Source organism: Rhinolophus hipposideros (genome assembly GCF_964194185.1).
Source record: "Rhinolophus hipposideros genome assembly, chromosome: X".
In the NCBI taxonomy this organism is placed as follows: Eukaryota; Metazoa; Chordata; class Mammalia; order Chiroptera; family Rhinolophidae; genus Rhinolophus; species Rhinolophus hipposideros.
This window is the reverse complement of record NC_138046.1, coordinates 33,557,775-33,580,238: the sequence shown is the minus strand read 5'-3', so window position 1 is coordinate 33,580,238 and position 22,464 is coordinate 33,557,775. Positions and strand designations below refer to the sequence as shown.

At 36.4% G+C, this 22,464-nt stretch overlaps 1 protein-coding gene across 18 annotated transcripts in view; it reads right to left on the bottom strand.

The window, feature by feature from the left end:
* The window catches only part of THOC2 (THO complex subunit 2), a gene marked incomplete at its 3' end in the record, with an annotated part of 142,205 nt that overhangs the window by 73,234 nt on the left and 46,507 nt on the right, over window positions 1–22,464 (bottom strand). For all 18 annotated transcript variants that reach the window (XR_013992946.1, XR_013992947.1, XR_013992948.1 and 15 more), the window contains 5 exons: window positions 16,826–16,992; window positions 5,903–5,995; window positions 2,951–3,106; window positions 1,724–1,896; window positions 307–502 (listed from right to left, as the gene is read on the bottom strand). Coding sequence is in view for 15 of the 18 variants with exons in the window: in XM_081042748.1 (XP_080898874.1) it covers window positions 307–502; window positions 1,724–1,896; window positions 2,951–3,106; window positions 5,903–5,995; window positions 16,826–16,992 (785 nt within the window). The remainder of the gene's footprint in view (window positions 1–306; window positions 503–1,723; window positions 1,897–2,950; window positions 3,107–5,902; window positions 5,996–16,825; window positions 16,993–22,464) is intronic.

The following is a 22,464-nucleotide window of genomic DNA, read 5'->3' as shown; positions in this document are numbered from 1 at the left end:
TAGATACGAGTACATACTCTATGTAATTTATATGTGTGTGTATATATATACACAGACACATACATATGTATATGTATGTATACATATGTGTATATATGTGTATATATATACATGTTTATATGTGTATATATATGAATAAATGGTTAAGACACAAAGGACTTTCTATAAACCTTACTCAATATAATCTTTTCTTAAATCAGAGTTCACTTTCTTTTTATTTCTAGGGATACATATAATACAAATATATTCAGAACATTTTCATTTCAAAATTTAATTTTTTGCTTGGAAGAAAATAATCTTACTAACCTCCTTCATAAATGATTTGCCTATGCGCACCACTTTTGCAAATAAAATGGGATCGTGAGAAAGGTGAGGACCAAGGTAACAGAACATATTGAAGACATCTCTCCTCAAATCTTCAAAGCTCTCTGCTTGTTTTGGTGCTCTCTTATTTTGCAAAGCATTAACAGGTGAGCCTTTAGCACCTTTAGGAACGCCAACTCTATAAAAACAAGCAAAATTTATATGTATATTATACCTCATTTTAAGTTAACATGGTCATATTTATCAGTAAGTATAACTTTCATTGCTCATATTTGCTTTCTATATTTCAATTGTGCCTGCCTTTATTATGCCAATTAATTTAACTGGTAGAAAAAGACAAAAACAATACTTATTTGAAAAAAATCAGACCTCAGAGCAGAATGTTTCAAATTAACTATATAAGAAAAGGAAATCAGACAAACGCCGATTCCAAGTAACGTTTAACATGTGTCATATGAATTTGTTTTTAGTTAAGTTTGGCCAGTATCAGCAATTTGGATATGGGAATGGGGAACAAGGGTTGAACCTCAGAGACATTGGAAGATGAAACAAAAAAAAAATATGACTATAACAATACTGATTCAAGTCAATAAACATTTCTCAATTTGGGTTCCACTACTTAGACTGAGTATGAGGTAGGGAGCGGTAAGGAAGGTGAGCAGCAGCATAATGAAAGAGAGTGTCACTAAAAAGGACAGCAGGCCCAGAGTTCTCACCTGCTGAGCAGGTGTCCTGCTGTGGAAGCACTTCATGACCTACAGCCTGGATGGCACTAAAGGCAGCAGCCAGCAGCTATACACAAGTCAAAGGGCTGGGACTTTTGATGCAGGCTCTGATCTGTGGAGCTGAAGCCAGAGCTGCTTCCAACACTGCTCTTAAATATCCTGAAAGTAGGCTGATGGCTTGAGGACCAGTCAACCAACACTGTAACTAGGGACAATAAGGGAAGCTGCACTAGCAATTTCTAGAACAGCAGCCTATATTCCAGGAGACATGAGGCAAGGAGAGAGGCAAGGTCCTCACTGAGAGCCATTCAACATGGATAGAGGAAAATTACACTAAGTAAAAGCCTTAGGATTCTCTGCCCCCAATAGAGGAGCAAAAGTGAAAAACAGAAGAATGGAGTTTTCATTCTCAAAGGAGCAAACCCACCCTAGAAGTCTAACCTATACTTTTTAAACCACACTGCAGCACACGTATTCCAATACCTGGTCTAGACATTAGGAGATAAATCATGATTAAGACATATTAGACTGATGTATTCTGAACAGTTCTTACGTTCTGATAAAAGATACTAAAATATTTGCATCGTTTGAGGAAACAAGAGAAACATGCAGATTTTTCTTGTAGTGATAAACTACTTCTACCTCAATGTTTAGCAAAGCATACAGTAACATACCTTCGGTAGAGAGGCTCAATAGTTATGTGAATGAGCTTGCAAATAGCAAGGGCTATTAGCTTATGTGAAGCTGCATAGTACGGAGGCATCTGATCCATAATGCTCTGTGCATGCTGCCAATCACCAATCTTTAATAAGGCTTCCAACAAACCAAGTTTTTGGTTGTCAGGTGGCTAAAAATGAGCAATTACAGAAAAGATATTCAGAATACAGATACCAATAGATCTTAATATTTTTCATTTAAAAAATTGAGCTAGGACCGGCCCAGTGACTCAAGGGGTTGGAGCGCCGTGCTCCTAACACTGAGGTCGCAGGTTCGATTCCCACATGGGCCAGTGAGCTGCACCTTCTACAGCTAAGATTGTAAACAACCGCTCTCCCTGGAGCTGGGCTGCCATCGTGGGCTGCCCTGGGCTGCCCCTGGCTGCTGTGCTGCCATGGGCTACCGTGTGCTGCCAGGAGTGGCTCATCGCCAGCGTAACTGACCAGCAGTCAGCGTGAGAGGCCGTGGGCTGCTGTGTGCTGCTGTGAGCAGCCGACCGACAACCGGCGACCAACTGCCTCAGCTGGGGGGAACATAAGACTCATAATACCAGCATGGGCCTGGGAGCTGTGTCCTACACAACTAGACTGAGAAATACTTGAACCGGAGTGGGGATGGGGGAGAGGTGGAAGAAGGGGAAAAAATAAAATAAAAATAAAAAGTTGAGCTAAACAACACAACAACATATATCAACAATAGCTGCCATCACGAGAAATGCAATTGCATTTTCCGCCAAGTACAATCAAGTCTCTTAGCTACTGAAGAAAAAAAAAAGAATCTTTCTTTTTCATTTAGCAGACACTGTGTGACAGTTTACAGACTTGGAATTAAGTTATACTTAATTTTTATTGGGCCACAGGGAAATAGATTTCATTCACCTTTGAGAATCCCTTTAGGACTTGACAGACATTAATATGCAGAGCATAGTATAGTGAATACATTTGTGATTTTACTTAGAATATTTTGAAATTTATGTAAGAAAAAAACATGGCAGCTTCTTTTGGGAAGGTGCCAATCAAATTAAAAACAAAACCACCTTTACAAATTAGTATTCCAAAACCCAGGTTTCACACAATCAAAATTAAGAAATTATCCTTCCATAAGTTGATTACTATTACAAGTTAAATTTCATAATTCTAAATCCAGAAAACAACGTCAATTTTACCAGAACGAATTATATATACCTTCTCTACTTTCTCCTCTTCTTTTTCCTTTTCTTTCTCTCGCTCATCAATTTTTTCAGAAGACAATACAACCATTGTAAGTTTTCTAACAATTTGCTTAGCTTCCACAATTTCTCGTTTGTGTTCATCCATAATGCAATTATCAGCTGGAAGAAGCTAAAAATGGTTCATTAAAATTTCATGAAACAGTTAATACTATTTGCACATGTAAAAAGCAGTAAGTCTAGCCTATTCATGACCATGATTTGCCTTCTAAATAAGTATCTCTCCACAACTTTCTTAAAATTTGACAAGGTTAAGTACTTGAATTTTGTACACCTTTTAAAATTAGGTAGTAGTTCAAAGTTTAGTGTCTCCTGTCATTAGAGGTCCTAAATTAATATAATACTACAATAATGATGCTTAACATTAAATTAGCTTACCCAACAAAATGTGTACTTGTTCAATTAAAAACATTATGGGTTTCCCCTTTAAAAGCCAAACTCAAAATTAAATAAAGTACTGCATATGGACCCAATTTGGAAGAGGTGAGCTACTGAATTAAATAAACAGGTAAATTTGATTCCTCTAAATGAAAAATCTCAAGTAGAAAAGTTATGAATTTGACATCTCACTTTTCATTTTCTAGATATCTATTTGACTTAAGTCAGAAACTGGTTTCTAGTTTAGTACAAAAGAGAAAGTGTATAGTTCACCATTATGAAAAAGGATCAAGTATCTCAAAGACAGCCATCGTGTAATGAGTGGAAAATGGTTAATGCAGACATTTCATAAAATACAGACACAAAGAAAAATACAGCCAATAAATCATTATTTAGTAGTTTCAGGTAGGCACTATAGTGAGTTATAAAAGAAATGTTCCTGCCCCTAGAAATGCATAATCTATTTCAGAAGCTAAGTATAATGCAAAGTAAATGATCAGTAAACAATAAAACAGTGAAATATTCAACTACATATTGTAGACTTCATTCCATTAGTCAAAAGGGGGGAGAGAAAAGTCACTGCGGACTTGTGCAAGGAGGTAAGCAAGATTTTTTTCTCATTCTTTATGCTCTCCACTGGCAATCAACCACATTTTTATTGCTTTACTTATCTGCAATAGGTCTTTATCTTTTACCTAGACTACTGCAATTGCCTCTAAAATCTCCCATTATAATTAATGGGTGAACTATAGTTTTCTTCTTATAGTTCTCTCAATTTCTAGTTCTGTGTATTTTGACAATATGTATATTAGGTATATATAAAGTTACAACTGTTGTATCTTCCTAGTGAACACAACTTTATTATGAAGTAACTCTCTCTTGTTGCCAAAAAGTCTATTTTGTCTAACGGTAATAATTTCCCTGGTATATTTTTCTGACCCTTTTACTTTCAACCTTTCTTTGTCCTTAGGTTTTAGAAGTCTCATGTAAACGATAAACTGGTTTTTAATATCCCATCTGAAAATCTTTGTCACCTTAACAGGAACACAGTCCACCTGCATTTATTGTTAAACTCAAAGATATCAGTAATAAATCTATCATTTTTGTACTTTCCATTTGTCCTGCCAGTCTACACTTACAAACTCATACCTATGTCTTCAAATTCTACTCTTTCTGACAAATGTTCCATGTTCTCAGTTTGTATATCACTTCTCTACTCTAAATTTTAAATGACTCTCTACTCCTGACAAGAAAAAAAAATCCAAACTCCTTACTATGGCACTTAAGACCCTCCCCCTCACACTTTTGCCTTAACCTACTTTTCCATCCTGAACTCCCCTATATACCACCCAACCACACTGAGCTTCCTGGTGTTCCCCTAAGGTGATATGAACACCTTTCATATATCTTGCCTTTATGCTCAATTAATTCTACCTACAAAGTTTCCTACCTTTAAAGCATGGCCAACACCTACTCATCTATCAAAATCCCATTTTTACATCACTAGTTTGAAAAAAGCCTTCCAAAATCCACTCAGACAGAAATGATCACTGTCTATCCTGGGCGCCCGGAGCACTATGTGAACACCTCCAATATAGGTCTTATTATATAACGCTAAATGTTTTATCTTGCTAGACTATGACTGCTTCCAGGGTAAAGATCAAGTTGTATTCAACTCTGTAACCATGGTACATACATAATGATAGGCAAGAAGTTAGAAAGTGATCTCAACGGCAGTGAAGATGATGTCATCTTTGGACTGGTTTGTTTTAAGTTCATAGATATCCTAATGTACAACCTAATAAAACAGAAAATTCTATACTACAAACCTAGTTTTTCCAAATTGACAAGCCACATTAAAAGTCATCAATCACAACCACATACATACTCTTCTAGATCCTGGATCCAGCAATAAAAGCATAATACTAGTCATTTATTACCCAGTAAAAACACAAGAAAAGCCATTTGTTAAAAGTATGTTCCTGCCCCTATAAATGCATAATCTATTTCAGAAGCTAAGTATAATGCAAAGTAAACGATTAGTAAACAATAAAAGGAAACAGTGAAATATTCAACTACATATTGTAGACTTCATTCCATTAGTCAAAAGAAGATTTTCCCATTCATCCTGAATGCCTAAAATTAACACGTTGGGGAGAAGGAAGAAGTATCTAGGTAACCCCATATTTCCCATAATTTGTGAACAACAGAAGTCTAAAACCACATTGGTTAGAACTTGGCCTCTCTTCCCATGAGATAGGACCTGATGACAATTAAGAACTTGAACTTCATATCCAACCTTGAACTTTATAAGGGTGATATCTGATAAAAAGGTATCTGATTTCCGAAGTTTGTGAAAAAATTAAATTAATTCACTTTATAAAATAAACATAAAGTAACAATGCATTAGGGCTTCAAAAGTTGAGACTTAAGAGCCTAGGACTAACCTTGGGTACTATATGGCTACCTATCCCTCTTCCCCATCCCTGAGATGGACAACCAAACATTCTTAGCAGTCCATTTGACTTACATGTACATAAAGATCGTCTAAATCAATAAGATTAAATTGTAGAAGCACTGCTGCAACTCTGTATAAAGATGAAGGAGTCTCTCCATTTGGTTCCTTGAAAAACAAAAGAAAAGATTGTTTAGTGCATGAAGTGTAACTAAAATCGTATCATTTACCTACCAATATTTAAGAACAATTAGATCAAATAATTCCTGCTCTACAATAAGCTGTATTGCTCTTCCTGAGCATACATAACATCTGAATTCAGGACAAAGATAATTATGTTAACATCCCTTTGCACATTGGGACATCTTCTGATGAACACAAAGAGTTTCAAATATGGACACGTTTTACAATGCATGCTAATATTTGAATAAATCTAAAAAACGAATACAAGGGAGATTTTAAACTGCGTAACATTTAATTTGGGTTTCTGTTCACATGTATGTTTTCTTAACTTGCTTTTTTCAAGTAGTTCTCAGTAAAAACGCACATAGACAAGACTGACAAATTTGGAAGTGCAGAACCATCTGTGTCTGCTTTATACTATTCTCCCTGTTCTTTTATTTCTTGGGTTTTGTGCTAAGTATGTATGCTGGTCAGCTAATTTCCCCCTTCAAAATAGGTGTCTATACATATTACACATGGATAAATCAACATTTTAAAATATGGAATGGCCAATTTCAGGCCATCCCTGTGGACCCTACAAAGAAACAGAAGGATCTTTGAACACTATCAAGAAGGACTTTTCCCTAATTTTTAAACTGCTTGGGGTCAGATGAATGGAAAAGTGAAATGAGGACAACTGACAATAAACGGCCAAATGGAAATGAAAAGCAATGACAATACATTATGTTATGCTTCTACTCAACACTGAAAATGAGATCTTTCTAAGTAAGGCTCCCCCCACAACTGTGATAAGTATTATGCACATAACATGTGAAGCTAACCAAACTAACAGATTATCTTATAAAGAAGGCACCATTTCACTGTAATTTTTAAGACAAATACGTCTTCAACTTAAAAATGGTTTAATTCTAAATGTTTATAAACGGTTATTTAGTATCAAAACATTTTCCCATAAAAACAAAAGGTGGTCAGGGTTTCAGAGCAAACCCACAAAAGCTAACTACCTGACTGGAATCCACCAAGAGTATTTTCATTATTCCCATTATCTGTTTAAATGAGTCACCACAAGAAGCCCTGAGTCCCAGGCCAAACGTCAATTCCCACAATCTGGTCCTCATATTGCTCTGCATAATCCCTGTTCTGTCCTATCCCACCTTTCTGCATTCTCGAACAACTTCCATGGAATCCTCTGGAATTCATGATCCATCCTCAGCAAAATCCCCTACCTCTCCTCTAATGTTCCGTCCACCTTCATGCTCAGAGCTTAGCGTTCCCCAGGAACACCACATCCACTATAACCTAGTCAAGTGGTGGCTATTTCCCCAGACCCTTCACACTACAAGGCCACAAGTGGGGTACAACTCATCTCTGCTTTTTATAGTTTTTTTCACACTATTCTCCCTCCAGCCTCTCTAAAGTCCACCCAGCTTTTAATTTCCTATCACTCAGTATCCCTCACTATTGCTGCTATTTTCATTCAATTGTGATCAAATTAGGTATTTTGTATGATTTTAATATTTCAAATTTATTGAGACTTGTTTTGTGGTCTACAATAGGGTCTATCCTAGAGAATGTTCCATGTGCACTTCAGAAGAATGTGTTATCTATTCAGGATGGATGGAGTGTTCTATGTATGTCTGTTAAATCTAATTGGTTTATAGCAGGGGTGTCCAAACTTTTTTCAACATTTTTCACCAGGGGCCATATGCAGTAAAATACACAAACAGCCGAGCCACTCACTCGAGGTAAAGTACATATTGCCTCACCTGGTTTATTTAAGTAAACTAAATATATTTTTGGAATTTGCTGCGGGCCAATTAAAAATGGATTGCGGGCCGCAGTTGGCCCGCGGGCCACAGTTTGGACACCCCTAGTTTATAGTGTTATTCAAGTCCTCTATTTCCTTAATGATCTTCTGTCTAGTTTTACTATCCATTAATGAGAGTTGGGTATGGAAATGTCCAACAATTATTCTAGAACTGTATATTTCTCCCTTCAATTCTGTTAGTGTTTGCTTCATATATTTTGAATCTGTTTGTTGCATATGTGTTTACAACTGCTGTATCTTCTTGACAGAATGTTCTTTGTTGTCTATTGTAAAAAAAATTATCTTAGAGTCTATTTTGTTTGATATTATAATAGCCACCAAAAAAAAAAAAAGAATAGCCACCCAGCTCTTTCCTAGATACTATTTGCATGACGTAACTATTTCCATACTTTCAATATATTTGTAGCTTTGGATCTAAAATGAGTCTCTTATAGATAGCATATAGTTGGATCATGCTTTTTTACACATTTTGCTGAACTACCTTTTATTTACAAAGTTTAATCCATTAACATTTAAAGTAACTGTTGTCAAGGAAGGACTTCTGCCACTATCTGTTTTCTATATGTCTCATTTTTTGTTCATTTCCTCCGTTTCTGCCTTCTTTTGTGTTTGTTTCGTTTTTGTTTTGTTTTGGTTTTTTTTTTTTTGGTAGTGTACCATTTTGATTCCCTTCTCATTTCCTTTTCTGTTTTTAGTTATTTTCTTAGTGGTTATTTTGGTATCGTTACAATTAACATTTTAAACTTATAATAATGCAGTTTGAATTAATACCAACTTAGCTTCAAAAACTCCGCACCTGTACATCTCTATCCCTCCCCTTTTTATATAAATTAGATTTATAGTCATTGTTTTATTCCTTTGTCTTTCAAAACATATAGGAAAAAAAGAAGCTACAAACCAAAAAAAAAAAAATACAATAGTATTGGCTTTTTATATTTACCTACATAGTTACCTTTACAAGTGTTAATTATTTCTTCATATGGCTTCAAGTTACTACGTAGTGTCCTTTCATTTCAGCCCAAAGGACTTCTTTTAGCATTTCTTGTAGGTCAGGTCTACCAGCAACAAACTCCCCCAGCTTTTGTTTATCTTGGAACATCATTATCTCGCATTTTTGAAGGACAGTTTTACTTGATATAGAATTCTTGGTTGACAGTTTTATTCTTTCAGCCCTTAATATATGCCATCCCACTGTCTTCTGAAGAGAAATCAGCTGTTAATCTTATTGAAGATCTCTTGTACACAATGGATCACATCTCTTTTGCTGCTTTCAAGATTATCTTTGGCTTTCAACAATTTGACTATAATGTATCTTGATGTGGGTCTCTTTTGAGTGTTTGCGGAGCTTCTAAGATGTGTAGATTAACATCTTTCATCAAATCTGGGAAGTTTTCAACCATTAATTTTTCAAATATGCTTTCTATCCCTTTCTCTCTCTCTCTCTCTCCTCTGCCTCTGGGACTCGTAATGCACATATTGGTCCATTTTATGGTATCATATAGGTCTCATAGGCTCTGTTCATTTTTCTTCATTTTTTCCTCTTTCTGTTCTTCAGACTCAATAACTTCAATTGATTTATCAAACTGGCTGATTGTACCCCTCTAGTGAATCCTCTTGTATCCCTCTAGTGAATCTTTCATTTCCGTTACTGTACATTTTTACTCAGAATTTGTTTGGTTTCTTTTTTATAATTTCTATTTTGTTATTGATATTCTCTTGTCTGGTGAGACAGTGCTTTCCTAGTTTCCTTTAGTTCTCTGTCCATGGTTTCCTATAGGTTATAAGCATATTTAGGGCTGTTGATTTAAATTACTTATCTAGTAAGTCCATTGCCTGGGCTTCCTCGGGGATACTTTCTAGTAACTTCTTCTTTTCTTGTGAATGAGCCATACTTTGTTTCTTTACATACAACATTATTTCTTGTTGAAAATTAGACATTTTGACTATTATGTGGCAACTCTGAAAATCAGCTTCTGCACCTTCTCCAGGGTTTGTTGATGCTGCTTATTGTGGCTTATTGTTGTTTACTTGTTTAGTGACTTTTCTAAACTCATTTTATAAAGTCTATATCATTGCCATGTATGGCCACAGAAATCTGTGTTCTGTTAGCTTAGTGGTCAGCTGTTTTAAGATTTCTTGAAGGCAGGAAAGCAGAAAGGAAGGAAAAGAGAAAAAAATACTTTCCCACTCTTTGCACATTCACTCTTTGTTAGGGCACTCTTCAACATTTGGCCAGGCCATTTACAATTCTTCCTTAGTCTTTACCTCCTGCTTGTTCAGAGCCTGAAAGCCAGCCAGAGGTAAAAGCTTAGGGTCTTTTCACCCTTTTCTGAGCATGCATCCAGTTCTGGGCATGTACATGGCCTTTTTTTCCCTGATTCGGTGATATGTGTGTCAGCTTTAAAAAGCCATTATTCTCCCACATATCTCCTTATTCAAATTCTTCCTTCCCAGGCTGTCAGTCTCTCTACTGCTGTCTAACTGTTGCCTCTTGCTCCAGGCTGCTAAAGCCAATAGTCATGCCTTTAAATGCTTTGAGCAAAAGCTGCCCAGCTCTGGGGATGCTCCCAGTTAGGTGAAACAAAAATAGGCCCTTGTGCCAGTCCTGCAGGGAGCAACCCACAATTCTTTGAGAATAATTCTTTGTATCCTGTGGCATTAGCAATCTGTACTAGGAGTGCAGGCTTCTATCTTCACAGCCACCACTGATCTGGGTGTGATGGATAATAGGCAGGGAATTTAAAATGTCACAATGCTGTCTTATCCCAAAGCAGCAGTTCTTTCTTCACCAAGGCTTTTCTTGGTTGTTGTAAGTTTTTTTATGAAATTCCAGAGTTCTGTAAAAGTTGATTGACAGATTTTGCCAGCTCATTGGTTGCTTTTATGGAGGGCAAAAGCTCTGGAGCTCCCTACTTTGCCATTTCCAGGGATGTCCTACTGTTGCCATCTATGGACCCCTGGATCACTGCCCTTCATTTAGCACTGCCCTTCTAATTCACTGTCACTCTCTCCAGCTCTATTCCTTTCTTAATTTTTGGAGATTTTCATATACATGTAAATGATACTTCCAAAGATCTTCTCATCTACCCTATCTCAGCCATCCATTCCATATCCTAAATTTTAATAGCTACAAATAGCTACAATACCTCCAAAATGCCAATTTCACATATCCACCTTCAAGTGGGTCCTCAATGCTGCTGACCAGTCATACTCTATTTCTCTTGTCCATTTACTCTCCCACTGCACTACAAAACTATTTCCTACCTTCTCTCCTAACCTCCAATACCTCCTCTCCCATTCTGTCAGCTAATTACCTTGCTTTCTATTTTAGTGAGAAAACTGGAGCAATCAATAGGACTTCTATAAACCTTCACTATATCTCCCCATGTACCAACAACTATACCTACATATGCTGCCTTTCCACCTGCTATTATAGATGAACTCTCTATGTTCCTAAAGTCAATCCATCCACTTATGTATGCCATAAACTGCATTCTCTCTTTCCTACTCAAGAACACTACTCCAATAATTATCTTCTCTATCTCCTACATTACCAGTTTTCCTCCTTTTTACTCAATCATTCTAATTAGCATACAAATGTTTTTGCGCTCCCATCTTCAAAAACAAATCTCTCAAGCTCACTTCCCCTATCAGCTACCACCCCATTTGTCTGTCTTTGTAGCAACTCCTTTATAGTTGTATATTCTCACTATCTCCAATTCCACTCTCCCCATTCTCTTAACACTACCCCAACTCTACCAAAATGGTTAGTTTTGATCTCCTTGCTAATATATCTAATGCTCAATTTTTAGTCCTCATCTTAAATGACCTATCAGAGGCATTTAACAGAGTTTATCATTCCTTCTTCCATTTAGCTTCCAAGATTCTATATTCTCTTTGTTTTCCTCTTACCTTATATGATCCTTCTGTACCTCCTTTGCTGGTTCCTCCTCTCCGCCCAGGCTTTTTTTTTTTTTTTTTTTTTACATTGGAGTGCCGAGGCTCATCCCTTGGATCTCTTGTCTCTCTATAGCCAACCCTTGATGATTTCATCCAGTAAACACAACTTTAAATATCATCTACATGCTTTTGACACCCACATTTCTATTTCTAGCCCAGTTCTTTCTCCAGAATATCAGATCCATACATAGTTATTTACTCAACATCTCTACTTGGATATCTAGCAGACATCTCAAACTTAACATGTCCAAAACTTAATTCCTAATTACTACCCCCAACATTCCAAATCCATTTCACCTGAAATTTACCCTCTCAGTTGATGATAACACCATCTTTGTAGCTGCTCAGTCTAAAAAAGTCCCTAACTCTACTTTCTCACATTCTGTATCTAATCTATCAGAAAATACTATTGGCTCTACTTTCAAAATATATTAAGAATTTCATCAACTTCCACTGCTACCATAAACATACTGATTCTCTGAAAACCTAGGCCAAAATGCAAATGCAATCTCTCTTTTTGTCCTTCTCTCTCACACATCTCTCATGTTACCATTAGAGGTGACTACTAAAGAAACTCCTTACTCTAACAGCTAGTAATTAATAGGGAAAAAATGAAGGCATTTGTCCTGCCTTTCCAGTAAGAACTGTAGTTCAGGGTAATCAAATAACCAAAACTGATAACGAACAACTCTTCTTCATAGAAGAATGACAGCTAATATATGTAGAGGGCATGATACAATTAGTAAATCAACAACTTGGAACCTTAAAGAAATAACTGACTCAGGAAAGGATCATCCTTGTATTCTAAACCACTTAATATAAGGTTGATGAAAAAGTGAGTATTCACATGATGCCAAAGTATCAACCTGCAGATAATGTCATTGTATAATGGAGGGATGAGTCATCAACTTACTGGAACATTAAAAGTCAGATAGATATTGGATGCTATTCAATATAAAACATAAAGCACAACCTCTGAAGTATTTTTGCCATTTAACATTTTACCTGAACATAGTCAAATTAAGCTTTTAGACCTAACTCCAAGTATATAAGAAAGACAGGGACAAAGAAGAAATTAAACCAACCATGAAAAAGCAGTTAGATTTATCCAAAAGGTGGAGTCTTCCATGGGAATGATATCTTTAACAAGTCAATGCCATTAAAGGAAAGGGGGATACTATTCTAAATTAAAAGAGATTGAAGAATCCTAATAATCAAATATAATGTGTGGTCTCTGACTGGGTCATCATTTGAACAAACCAGTTGTAAAATGCACCTGGGGGGCAATTTGGGAAATCTAAATAAGGTCTGGGTTTATTATGATAGCAATCTATTTACATTTGATATTGTTATCATGGTTAAATAGAAAAATGCTCTTACTTTTTCAAAAGTACAAACTAAGGTAATTAGGATTAAACGTTCATGATATCAGTAAAAAGTATTAATATGTCCAAAAAAGTACATCATGTTAATAAACTTACTTCTAGGTAATGGCCATTACATTCTCTTTCCTTATGTTTGAAAATGTTCATATTAAAATGAAAAAATGAAGTTAGATTATATCATTCTCCTACTCAAAATCCTCCACTGGCTTCACCAAGCACCAATATCGAAAACCTTGCATTAGATCTCTGTGATCTAGTCCCTCATTTTTGACCTCATCTCCTACCACTCTCCCACTCAATCACTCTGATCCAACCACACTGGCCTCCTTACCATTTGTTCTGCAACACATCAGCATGCTCACAGCCTTTGCATTGGCTATTTTCTTTGTCTCAAGACTCTTCCCCAGATACCTGCATAGTTTACATCCTCACATCCTTCATTTCTTTGCTTAAACCTCACCTTTTCAATGAGGTCTACTCTCACTATTCTACTTAAAATTGCAACCTGCCACTCTAGCACCCCCAATCTTCCTTATCCTGCTCTATATTTTCTGTTGTCCCATCTCATTGATCAACTTCTAACATACCATATAATTTACTTAGAATGTTAGCATCATGAAGGCAAAAATTTCTATTTGTTTACAGATGTAGCCCCAGCACCTAGAACATTACCTGGAACATTAGAAGTACTCAATATTTCTTAAATGACTGAATTTGAGTTTTAATAGTGCCTAACCATGGTACCACTATTACTACTATTATTGTGTTTTGCATCCACAAATCAAGGGGCTATGATATGGATGAGTCATCATCTCCTTCTTCTTTCCTGTGGCAAAACAAGTCTAGGAAAGTTTGTCTTTTGGTACCCTCTCACTTTCTAGTACTCCATTCTTCCTGTCCTTTGTACTGCCCCTCATGCTGTCCCTAAATCCTCTATTATAGCAATGAGGGGAATCAAGCAGATGTGCCTGCCCAATTTTTGAAAATGGTCACATGCTCTAAAACCGCTTATATCCCTTATCACTCTTCTAAGTCAAAGCATTCAGTGTAGCCAATCATAGGTTGAAACTAGAATAAAATCACTCTGACTTCATAGCAGAAATAATTAGCTTTGCCTAGAAGCCCTAGCATTGGGTGGGGTGGCGGGGAGGGGGAGAGGAAGAAGCAACCTGTTAATCCAAGTAAGTCCAACTGGTGAAAATATGGGTTGTAGGCAGGGGGCATGAACATTTTCAGGTAGTGATGGGAGACGGGAGGGTGCAGCAAGGCAAGAAATGAACATACATGGTGATCACACATGCCTAGGAGCCAATTCCCCGGGTTACATCCCTTAAGCAGTTCATGATTTTCATGGTTTTCCTTACTTTACCTCCCAGACCACAAATTACCTAAAATCTCTGACATTCCTTCCCCTGCCATTAGTGACACTTAAGATTGCAGATTCTCACAAGATAGCTCAGGCAACAGAGATGAGGGAATGGTATTACACAGAGCAATACAAAAGTCACTCTTTCCAATAATAGGTTATTTCTAAATCAAATGTCTCTTGGTTGGGTATTTCTTATATAAGAAAAAGGCCCATTACCTATTAAAAAAAGGATTATTCCAACACTGTCAACCCCCAGGAATAATTTAATTCAGCTCACATAGTGTTACCATTATGAGGAACATTTTCACACAAAAAATTTAATTCTAAAAGTCACATTCAACTAACAACACCTGATGTTATGAGATCATCATTACTCACTACAGTACGCTCTGAAATCTACCATCTCCAAAGCCCAAACTTACAGTCTAATTAATCATGCCCAAATTATATTTCAGCTCCCCTCCTACTTTTAGCGTTGGCTTAATGTTCTCAAACCCAAAGCTATCATAGTGCCTCTTAAAATGTGGTAAAAAACTTGAACTTCTCTTTCCCTATACTAAAACTGGACTCTCTGGACTGTGGTAGGAACAAGAACAGCTGCCATGACTCATTTTTGAACACATTTTTGAACAAAGGTGATGCACTCTTGTCCCAAAACCCCACCATGTGTCTTGTTTCGTATCAAAAAGCTATGTGCTTTTAAGTTCTGATCTGATTTCTCCTCTGGAGCATCCCAGAGAGTTGGAAATAAAAGATAACCAGAGGCAGTAGGTAGTATATCATTTAAGAATCCTAAAAGAAATCACCTTAACTATCCTTAACTTGAGTTCCAGGACAGGAACAGACACGCTTCACCAGAGAATCCTCAGTGTTTCGCAAAGCAACAGCATATCACGAACACTCAATAAATTATTACTTCTTGACAAGCTGAGTACCCCAAGCAAGAAGACAAATCAGGAAAGCTATACCAAAAGGATAATGGAGGCCTTAATACATTAAATCCTCTATGCTATCAAGAGAGTTGTCTTCCTAAAATATAGATTACTCATTTACAATTAGTGAGCTTACTACAGACTAAGCATTAAATTAATCCAGAGAAATTAGTAAAACATAGACCCTGCCCTAAATGTCTTAACAATCTGGAAAAGGAGATACATATAATTTATTCTAATATAACCTGATAAGTATTACAAGTCTGTGTCAAATTCTAAGAGAACCAAGATCAAGAAGTGACTAATTCTGCATAGGTGAAGTATTAGTCAAGACTTTATAAATCAAGTAGCATTTGATCTTAAAGACTAAATAGGAGTTCACAAGATGAAGAAAAGACAGGTAAGAAGTTTTCTAGTTATATGGAACTGAATGTAAACAAATGTCTATACATAGCAATGTCTAGACCTAAGTTCAGGAAATAGCAAATAATTAGTTATGACTAGAATATTAGATTTGAGGGGGAAAATCACTCAAGATGAGGTTGAAAAGAAAGAATGTGGCTAGATTGTGAAGACTTTTCTGCCATGTTTAGAAGTTTGAATTTTATCCTGTAGGCAAAGGTTTTGAGCAGTGTGTCAACTAGAGCTCTTTTAAAGTATAACAGTAGTAATAATATGAAAGATGTGTTGAAAGATAAATAATCAGATTTGCTAGATAACTACTGCAGTGGTTTAAGTAAAAAATGATGTACGATACACCTCAAGAATTTATTTATATCCATAAAAACTTCCAGTGGTCACTGTCTATACAATAAAATTCTAACTCAACACAGTATTCAAGACCCCTGACAATCAAAAGTGCTCCTACCTTTCCACCTTCACTTCCTGTCTCTTCTTTTCCCCACATCTTACAATCCAGCCACATGTACATTTATTCAATCTGTTATGTACATTCATACTGTCAAATCTTCACTCTCATACATTTGTTACTTCCGCAGACAATTCTCAACAAACTTCTACTCATTCTTCAAAGATCAGATTTTTAAAAGTTTGTATCTATAAAATCTTCTCTGATTCTATCTCTCCTAAGGCAAAAATTTATTATGCTTTCCTCTAGGCTTTCACATCACATCATTCATACAACCAATATAGTATTTATCACATCACATTGTTAGCTACTCATTTATCTATCTCCTCTGCTAGAATGGCTGAGCTGAAACTAATCATTTACAAATAAAATTCAAATTAAATTGTACACATAAAATAATGAAATTAACTAGATACATATACATATACAGATACAGATACAGATAAATATAGATACACACACATTTTTTTTACCTGGTAAAACTTGAATTTGAACCCAAGAATATGACACAGTGTTTGCGGTTCACACATACTCATGTAAGATTCTAATAAAGATATAAAGAAGTCATCGTGTTCTGGCCTGCATTCAAACACTTCTAAAATAACATCCAAAACTCTATTGGGATCCAGATTAAAGCATCCTGCAACAAATGAGATACACACAAATTCAAAAGTGATTATACATCATTTCTAGTAATGCTATTAACGTTTCATGGACAACTTATATAACAAGATAAAATCATTTTTAAAAACAACTTCTTTTACAACTTTGTTTCCCCTGCCCCAGAGGGAAACCATAATTTTTAAGATCATCAAGTCCACTCCCCACATTTTACAGATGAGAAATGTGACCTGCCCAGGATTACAAAGTGGGTTAATGACAAGGCTGGGACTAGAGCACAGGACCTATGACACCAAGTCAAATAAACTTTCTTCTATGCCACGCTGTCTCATTACTTCTTTTTTTTTTTTTTTTTAAATTAATTTTATTGGGGTGACAATTGTTAGTAAATTTACATAGATTTCTTGATTACTCACACTAGTGAAAGAGACCTACATTTTTAATTCTTAGCAAAATATGAAAATCAAACAATGCATTTGACAAATTTAGGCAACTGAAGAGTTTTTATGCAGAAGTATTTGAAATGTTGCTAAACAGTTCATGAAAGTACACCATTTTTAGAATAATTTCGTAGTTTATCTTATATACACAACAAAGCTACAAAATATAACTGTATACCTGATTTATATTTATGGGTTTTGGCAGCATTCTAGAGGGAAAACAGGTATACTACTGATACTAAAAAGAAAGAACACCAAAGAGTTGGTGACATAACAAAAGAATGTAGATAACACAAGCAAAGAGAGAAAAAAACAGGACAATCTAGGTACAACAGGAAAACGAAGGAAAGAAGCACTGAATAAGTGCTGATGGCTACCTATACTTGCTAATCTCCTAAAAGCTAAAAAGGGTCCATTGACATGGACTTAATAAACATTCATATCAGCAACCCTACTCTTAATGTGTACATTATCTCTATTTGCATTCAGCTTCAGCTGCTACCATAATTGTATTATAATGCAGTCACATCATACGTACACTTAATTTATGAGAATGCACCTATTTATACACAGAAAAAAAAGAAGTAATTTTAATGATATAGGCCATTCTACCCATCATTCCTCTCAAAAAAATGTATGCTTATGGCCCAGAGCGAGCAAGTTCCCTCAATTTATAACAGTTCCCACATGCTTTGTGCATCAAGTTGAATGGAATTCTAGCATTTCATATTACATATTTTTCATTAGACATAGCCCCTAAATGCTAGCTAACATTTTCATTGGGGCAAATGAACACGATTTCTTCTAATGCTGGAGGGAAAAAAGGAAAAACTATGTTGAAATTAGGGAGACATGTGAGGTCTAAACACTATACCTTGTGGATAAATTAGGGGATTTTTCAAAGAAAAGTCATATAATCTATTTGATAAGAGATTTCCAGAGTTACTTCTATTAACTCTACATTTAATTAAAAGCTATAAAACTAATGTCTGATTCACAGTACGTTAAGTCCTCATTTAACTTCGTCGATATTCTACAGCTTTAAGCAAAATGAAGTATAATGAAATATTTTACCACAGATTAATTGGCATAAACAAGCGTGAAGTTCCTACAGCATTTCACCAATATTATAATGAAACAATGTTGAATGAGGACCCGCTGTATCTTATAACAGTACTCACTTAGAAAACCAAACTCTCCAAATACAAGAAGTATTTCTTTCCTCTTTTTATGAAATTCTAACAAGTACATTGTTTTGCACACCTCAAACTAATTTTTAAAAATGTTAAAAAATAAAATAAAATGAAAAACAAAGTTAAGAACACGTTTTCTTCTATTTCTCATACTAAGGAAAAAATGGATAAAAGCAGTGATCACGTCTCACTGAAAAGAGCTCCAGATTTTTATAAATTCCCAAAAGACATATACACCTAAAGTTCTGGGAAGAAAACATCTAAATGTTTGCCCTCCCTGTACCCCCAAAAAGTATGGACTATGAATGTCAAAATGACTCCAAAATAGCAACTGGAAATTTCAAATGCTGTTGGGGGGAACATAAAATTTAAATTGGTACAACTACTGTGTAAAACTGGTAGTTTCCTTAAGAGGCAAACTTACATCTACCATATGACCCAGCAATATAATTCCTAGGAATTTACCCAACAGAAATAAATATCTGTGTCCAAACAAAGACTTAGACACAAATATTTATACAAGATTTAAAATAGGACACTCTCAAATGTCCATCAACGTGTAAACTATAGTACACTATAATTGTAATATATATACATATATATTACAATATAATACAAATATATAGATATATATAAAAAATGGAACACTACTCAGCAATAACAAGGAAAGAACTATTAATACAAGCAACAACATGGATGATCACAAAATAATTATACTGAAATAAGCAAGACAAAAAAAGAATACTCACTATATAATTCCAAATATGAAAGAATTCTAGAAAATGCAAACTAATCTATAGTGACAAAAAGCAGATCAGTGGATACCTGGAGAGGGAAAGGGGGAGTGAGAGAGGATGAAATACAAAGGACAAGAAGAAATTTGGGGGAGGGGGAGTGATAGAAATTTGCATTATCTAGATTGCAGTGATGTTTTGACAAGTGTTTACATGTCAAAACTCAAGTTGTGCACTTTAAATATGCAGTTTATTGTATGCCGATTATGCCTGAATAAAGCTGGAAAAAATGCCTCCAAACTGCTGCAACACTGACAGCAGATTATGGAAGCAAGGTCCAGCAAATTCTCCAACCTTACAACTGCTCCTACATTTACTAAATATAAAAATTCAATCAATAAATCAAAGAGGACAAAAGAAACACTGAATATAATTTTGAAAATATGGCTGGCTAATAATTACCCATTAAGCTACATACGCAAAACCTGTATAAGGACTAGAAGAGCAACATGTTACACGGAAATCTTTTAAGTGTTTCACTCACATTGCTTTAAAGTTAGTATTTTCAAGGTGTGACAATGTGAACCATTGACATAATGCTTTATTTAATAGTAGTACTCCATAAAGGTTATTCTATCAGTGATCTGTACTGTCAACTAACTACCAATTTCTTTCCAGGTTCAATTTAAGACAGTAATGTAGAAGAGGCACATACTTTCATTTGTAACAGTATCAATCTTTCACAAAAGAAAAACTGGCTTACAAATTTTCTATTAAGTGTCTCAGGTGCCATAAGATACTCCAATCAATTAGAATGACCTTTGCTACATAGGATGGAAAACCTAACCAAACCAGGGATTTAGAAAATAATTTTTAAAACCTCAGAAGTCAAAATGGCAACATAAGGTAAGCCTCTGTAAATCTCCCCTGGAGTTTACAACTGATGAAGCAGCTATAACTCCACAAAGGACTCCCTGCACATCAGACAGGCAGGACGAAGAGGCCCACTACTGAATTCACCTAAAGGTAAACAATTCGTGCAAGCGGGAAGGGGGGGAAGGGAAGGGAGAAATGTGGACACGGAGACGTGCGGGCACGGGACGCAGACCTGGCTCAGTGCTCCAAGCTCTCTGCATCCCGGACTTACTGCGTCTGTGGGATAGGGAAGAACTCGGGACTCCTAGGGCTCCTTTTGTGGCCCAGAGGGTTGAGGGTACAGCATATGTCACAGCTGGGCCCAGCACTCAGAGCAGAGACCTCAGAGAGGGGACTGAGGGAGGAGGGCTGAAAACAGTGGCTAAAGCCCTCACTGCCGAGCAGACAGCAGAGGCCTTGGGCAATGAGACTAGCCAGCACCTCCTTACCCTCCCAGGGCTCGCCCCGCCCCAACAATAGCAATGCTAGAAGAGGAACAGTAGCAGTGTCAGATCAAAAGAACGGAATATTTGCTGTTTTGATAGCTGTGGACCGCAAAAAGAGATTTGTGGCCCAGCTAATTCCGGCAAGGGGAAGGAAGCTGTGGAAGCAGGACCAGCAGTGGTGGTGGTCCCTGCCATTGCTCTGGACCACCTCTCACAACTCACCCCACCCCTCACCCCACCTAACGGGGCGGATCCCTGCAGGAGTAAACAAAACTGCTGAAATTCAAGGGATCTGAACCTGGTGCAGGAAGAGCTTAGGAACTTCAAAAGCTCTCCTGGTATTCACATGGACATTGCGCCCTGTGACCCAGGAGAACTATTAACATAGGAGAAGCCTGACTCACAGGGAATCCCCCCAAATTTTGTGAGAAGCTGGAATAGTGCAGAGAAAACGTAGCACAACCGTGTGAGAGAGAAAAAAGGGCTTCAGTCGGAGAGAAATTAAAAAATTCTACGAACAAGTACTGGAAAACAAAAGAAAGACCTCTTCCTATCAACCTGCTCCAGAAGCCACTCCTGTAGATGTCTAGGAGGAGACAGAATAAATCAGTAATTGCCAAGAAAAACCAAGGCAACAACACAGCTCAGAAAGAAAGTGAAAAGTCTCCAGAAAAGGAACTTAAAGATATGGAAATATGTGACTTAAATGACAGAGAATTCAAGACTGCAGTCAGGAAAAAACTCAACAGGATGCAAGAAAACAAAGAAAGGCAGTTTAATGAACTCAGAAACACAATCAAAGAACAACATGAGCATTTCACAAAAGAGATTGAAATTTTAAAAAGAACCTAATAGAATTTCTGGAGATTAAGAACTCAATAGAAGAAATTAAGAATGAAATAGCCAGCTTACGTAGTAGAGTTGACCAGACGAAGGAAAAAAATCAGTGAAATCGAAGATAGAAACCTGGAAATTACACAGATGGAAAAAGAAAGAGACATGAGACTTAAAAGAAATGAAAGAACTCTACAAGAACTTTCTCACTCCATCAGAAAGGGCAATATAAGAATAATGGGCATACCAGAAGGAGAAGAAAAAGAGAAGGGAACACAGAATATATTCAAACAAATTGTTCATCAGAACTCCCCAAACTTGTGGACAGAACTGGATCCTCCAATCCAAGAAGCAAATAGAACACCTAATTACCTCAATGCCAACTAGCTTTCTCCAAGGCACATTGTATTGATGCTATCTAAAATCAACGACAAAGAAAGAATCCTCAAGGCAGTCGGGGAAAAGAAGAGGGTACCCTACGAAGAAAAGCCCATTAGACTATCATCAGATTTTTCAGCAGAAACTCTACATGCCAGGAAGGAGTGGAACCAAATATTCAAACTATTGAAAGAGAGAAATTATGAGCCAAAAAATAATATAATCAGCAAAGATATCCTTTAAATATGAAGGAGGACTAGAGACCTTTCCAGACATACGGAAACTGAGGGAATTTTATAATACACGACCTGCACTACAAGAAATACTAAAGGAGGCTATCGACCACCATCAACAGGCACAATTTGTGGCAACATAAAAAGTGGGAGAGTAAAGGCCTGAACCGGAATATGGGAATGGAGAAAGTAAGCGTCCTGAATAAAATGGAATACTCTAAATATCAAACTTTCTTTTACACAAACTTAAGGGTAACCACACAAAAAAAATCAAGAACTGAAATATATACTGTAGTAAAAGAAGAAACAGAGGGAAAC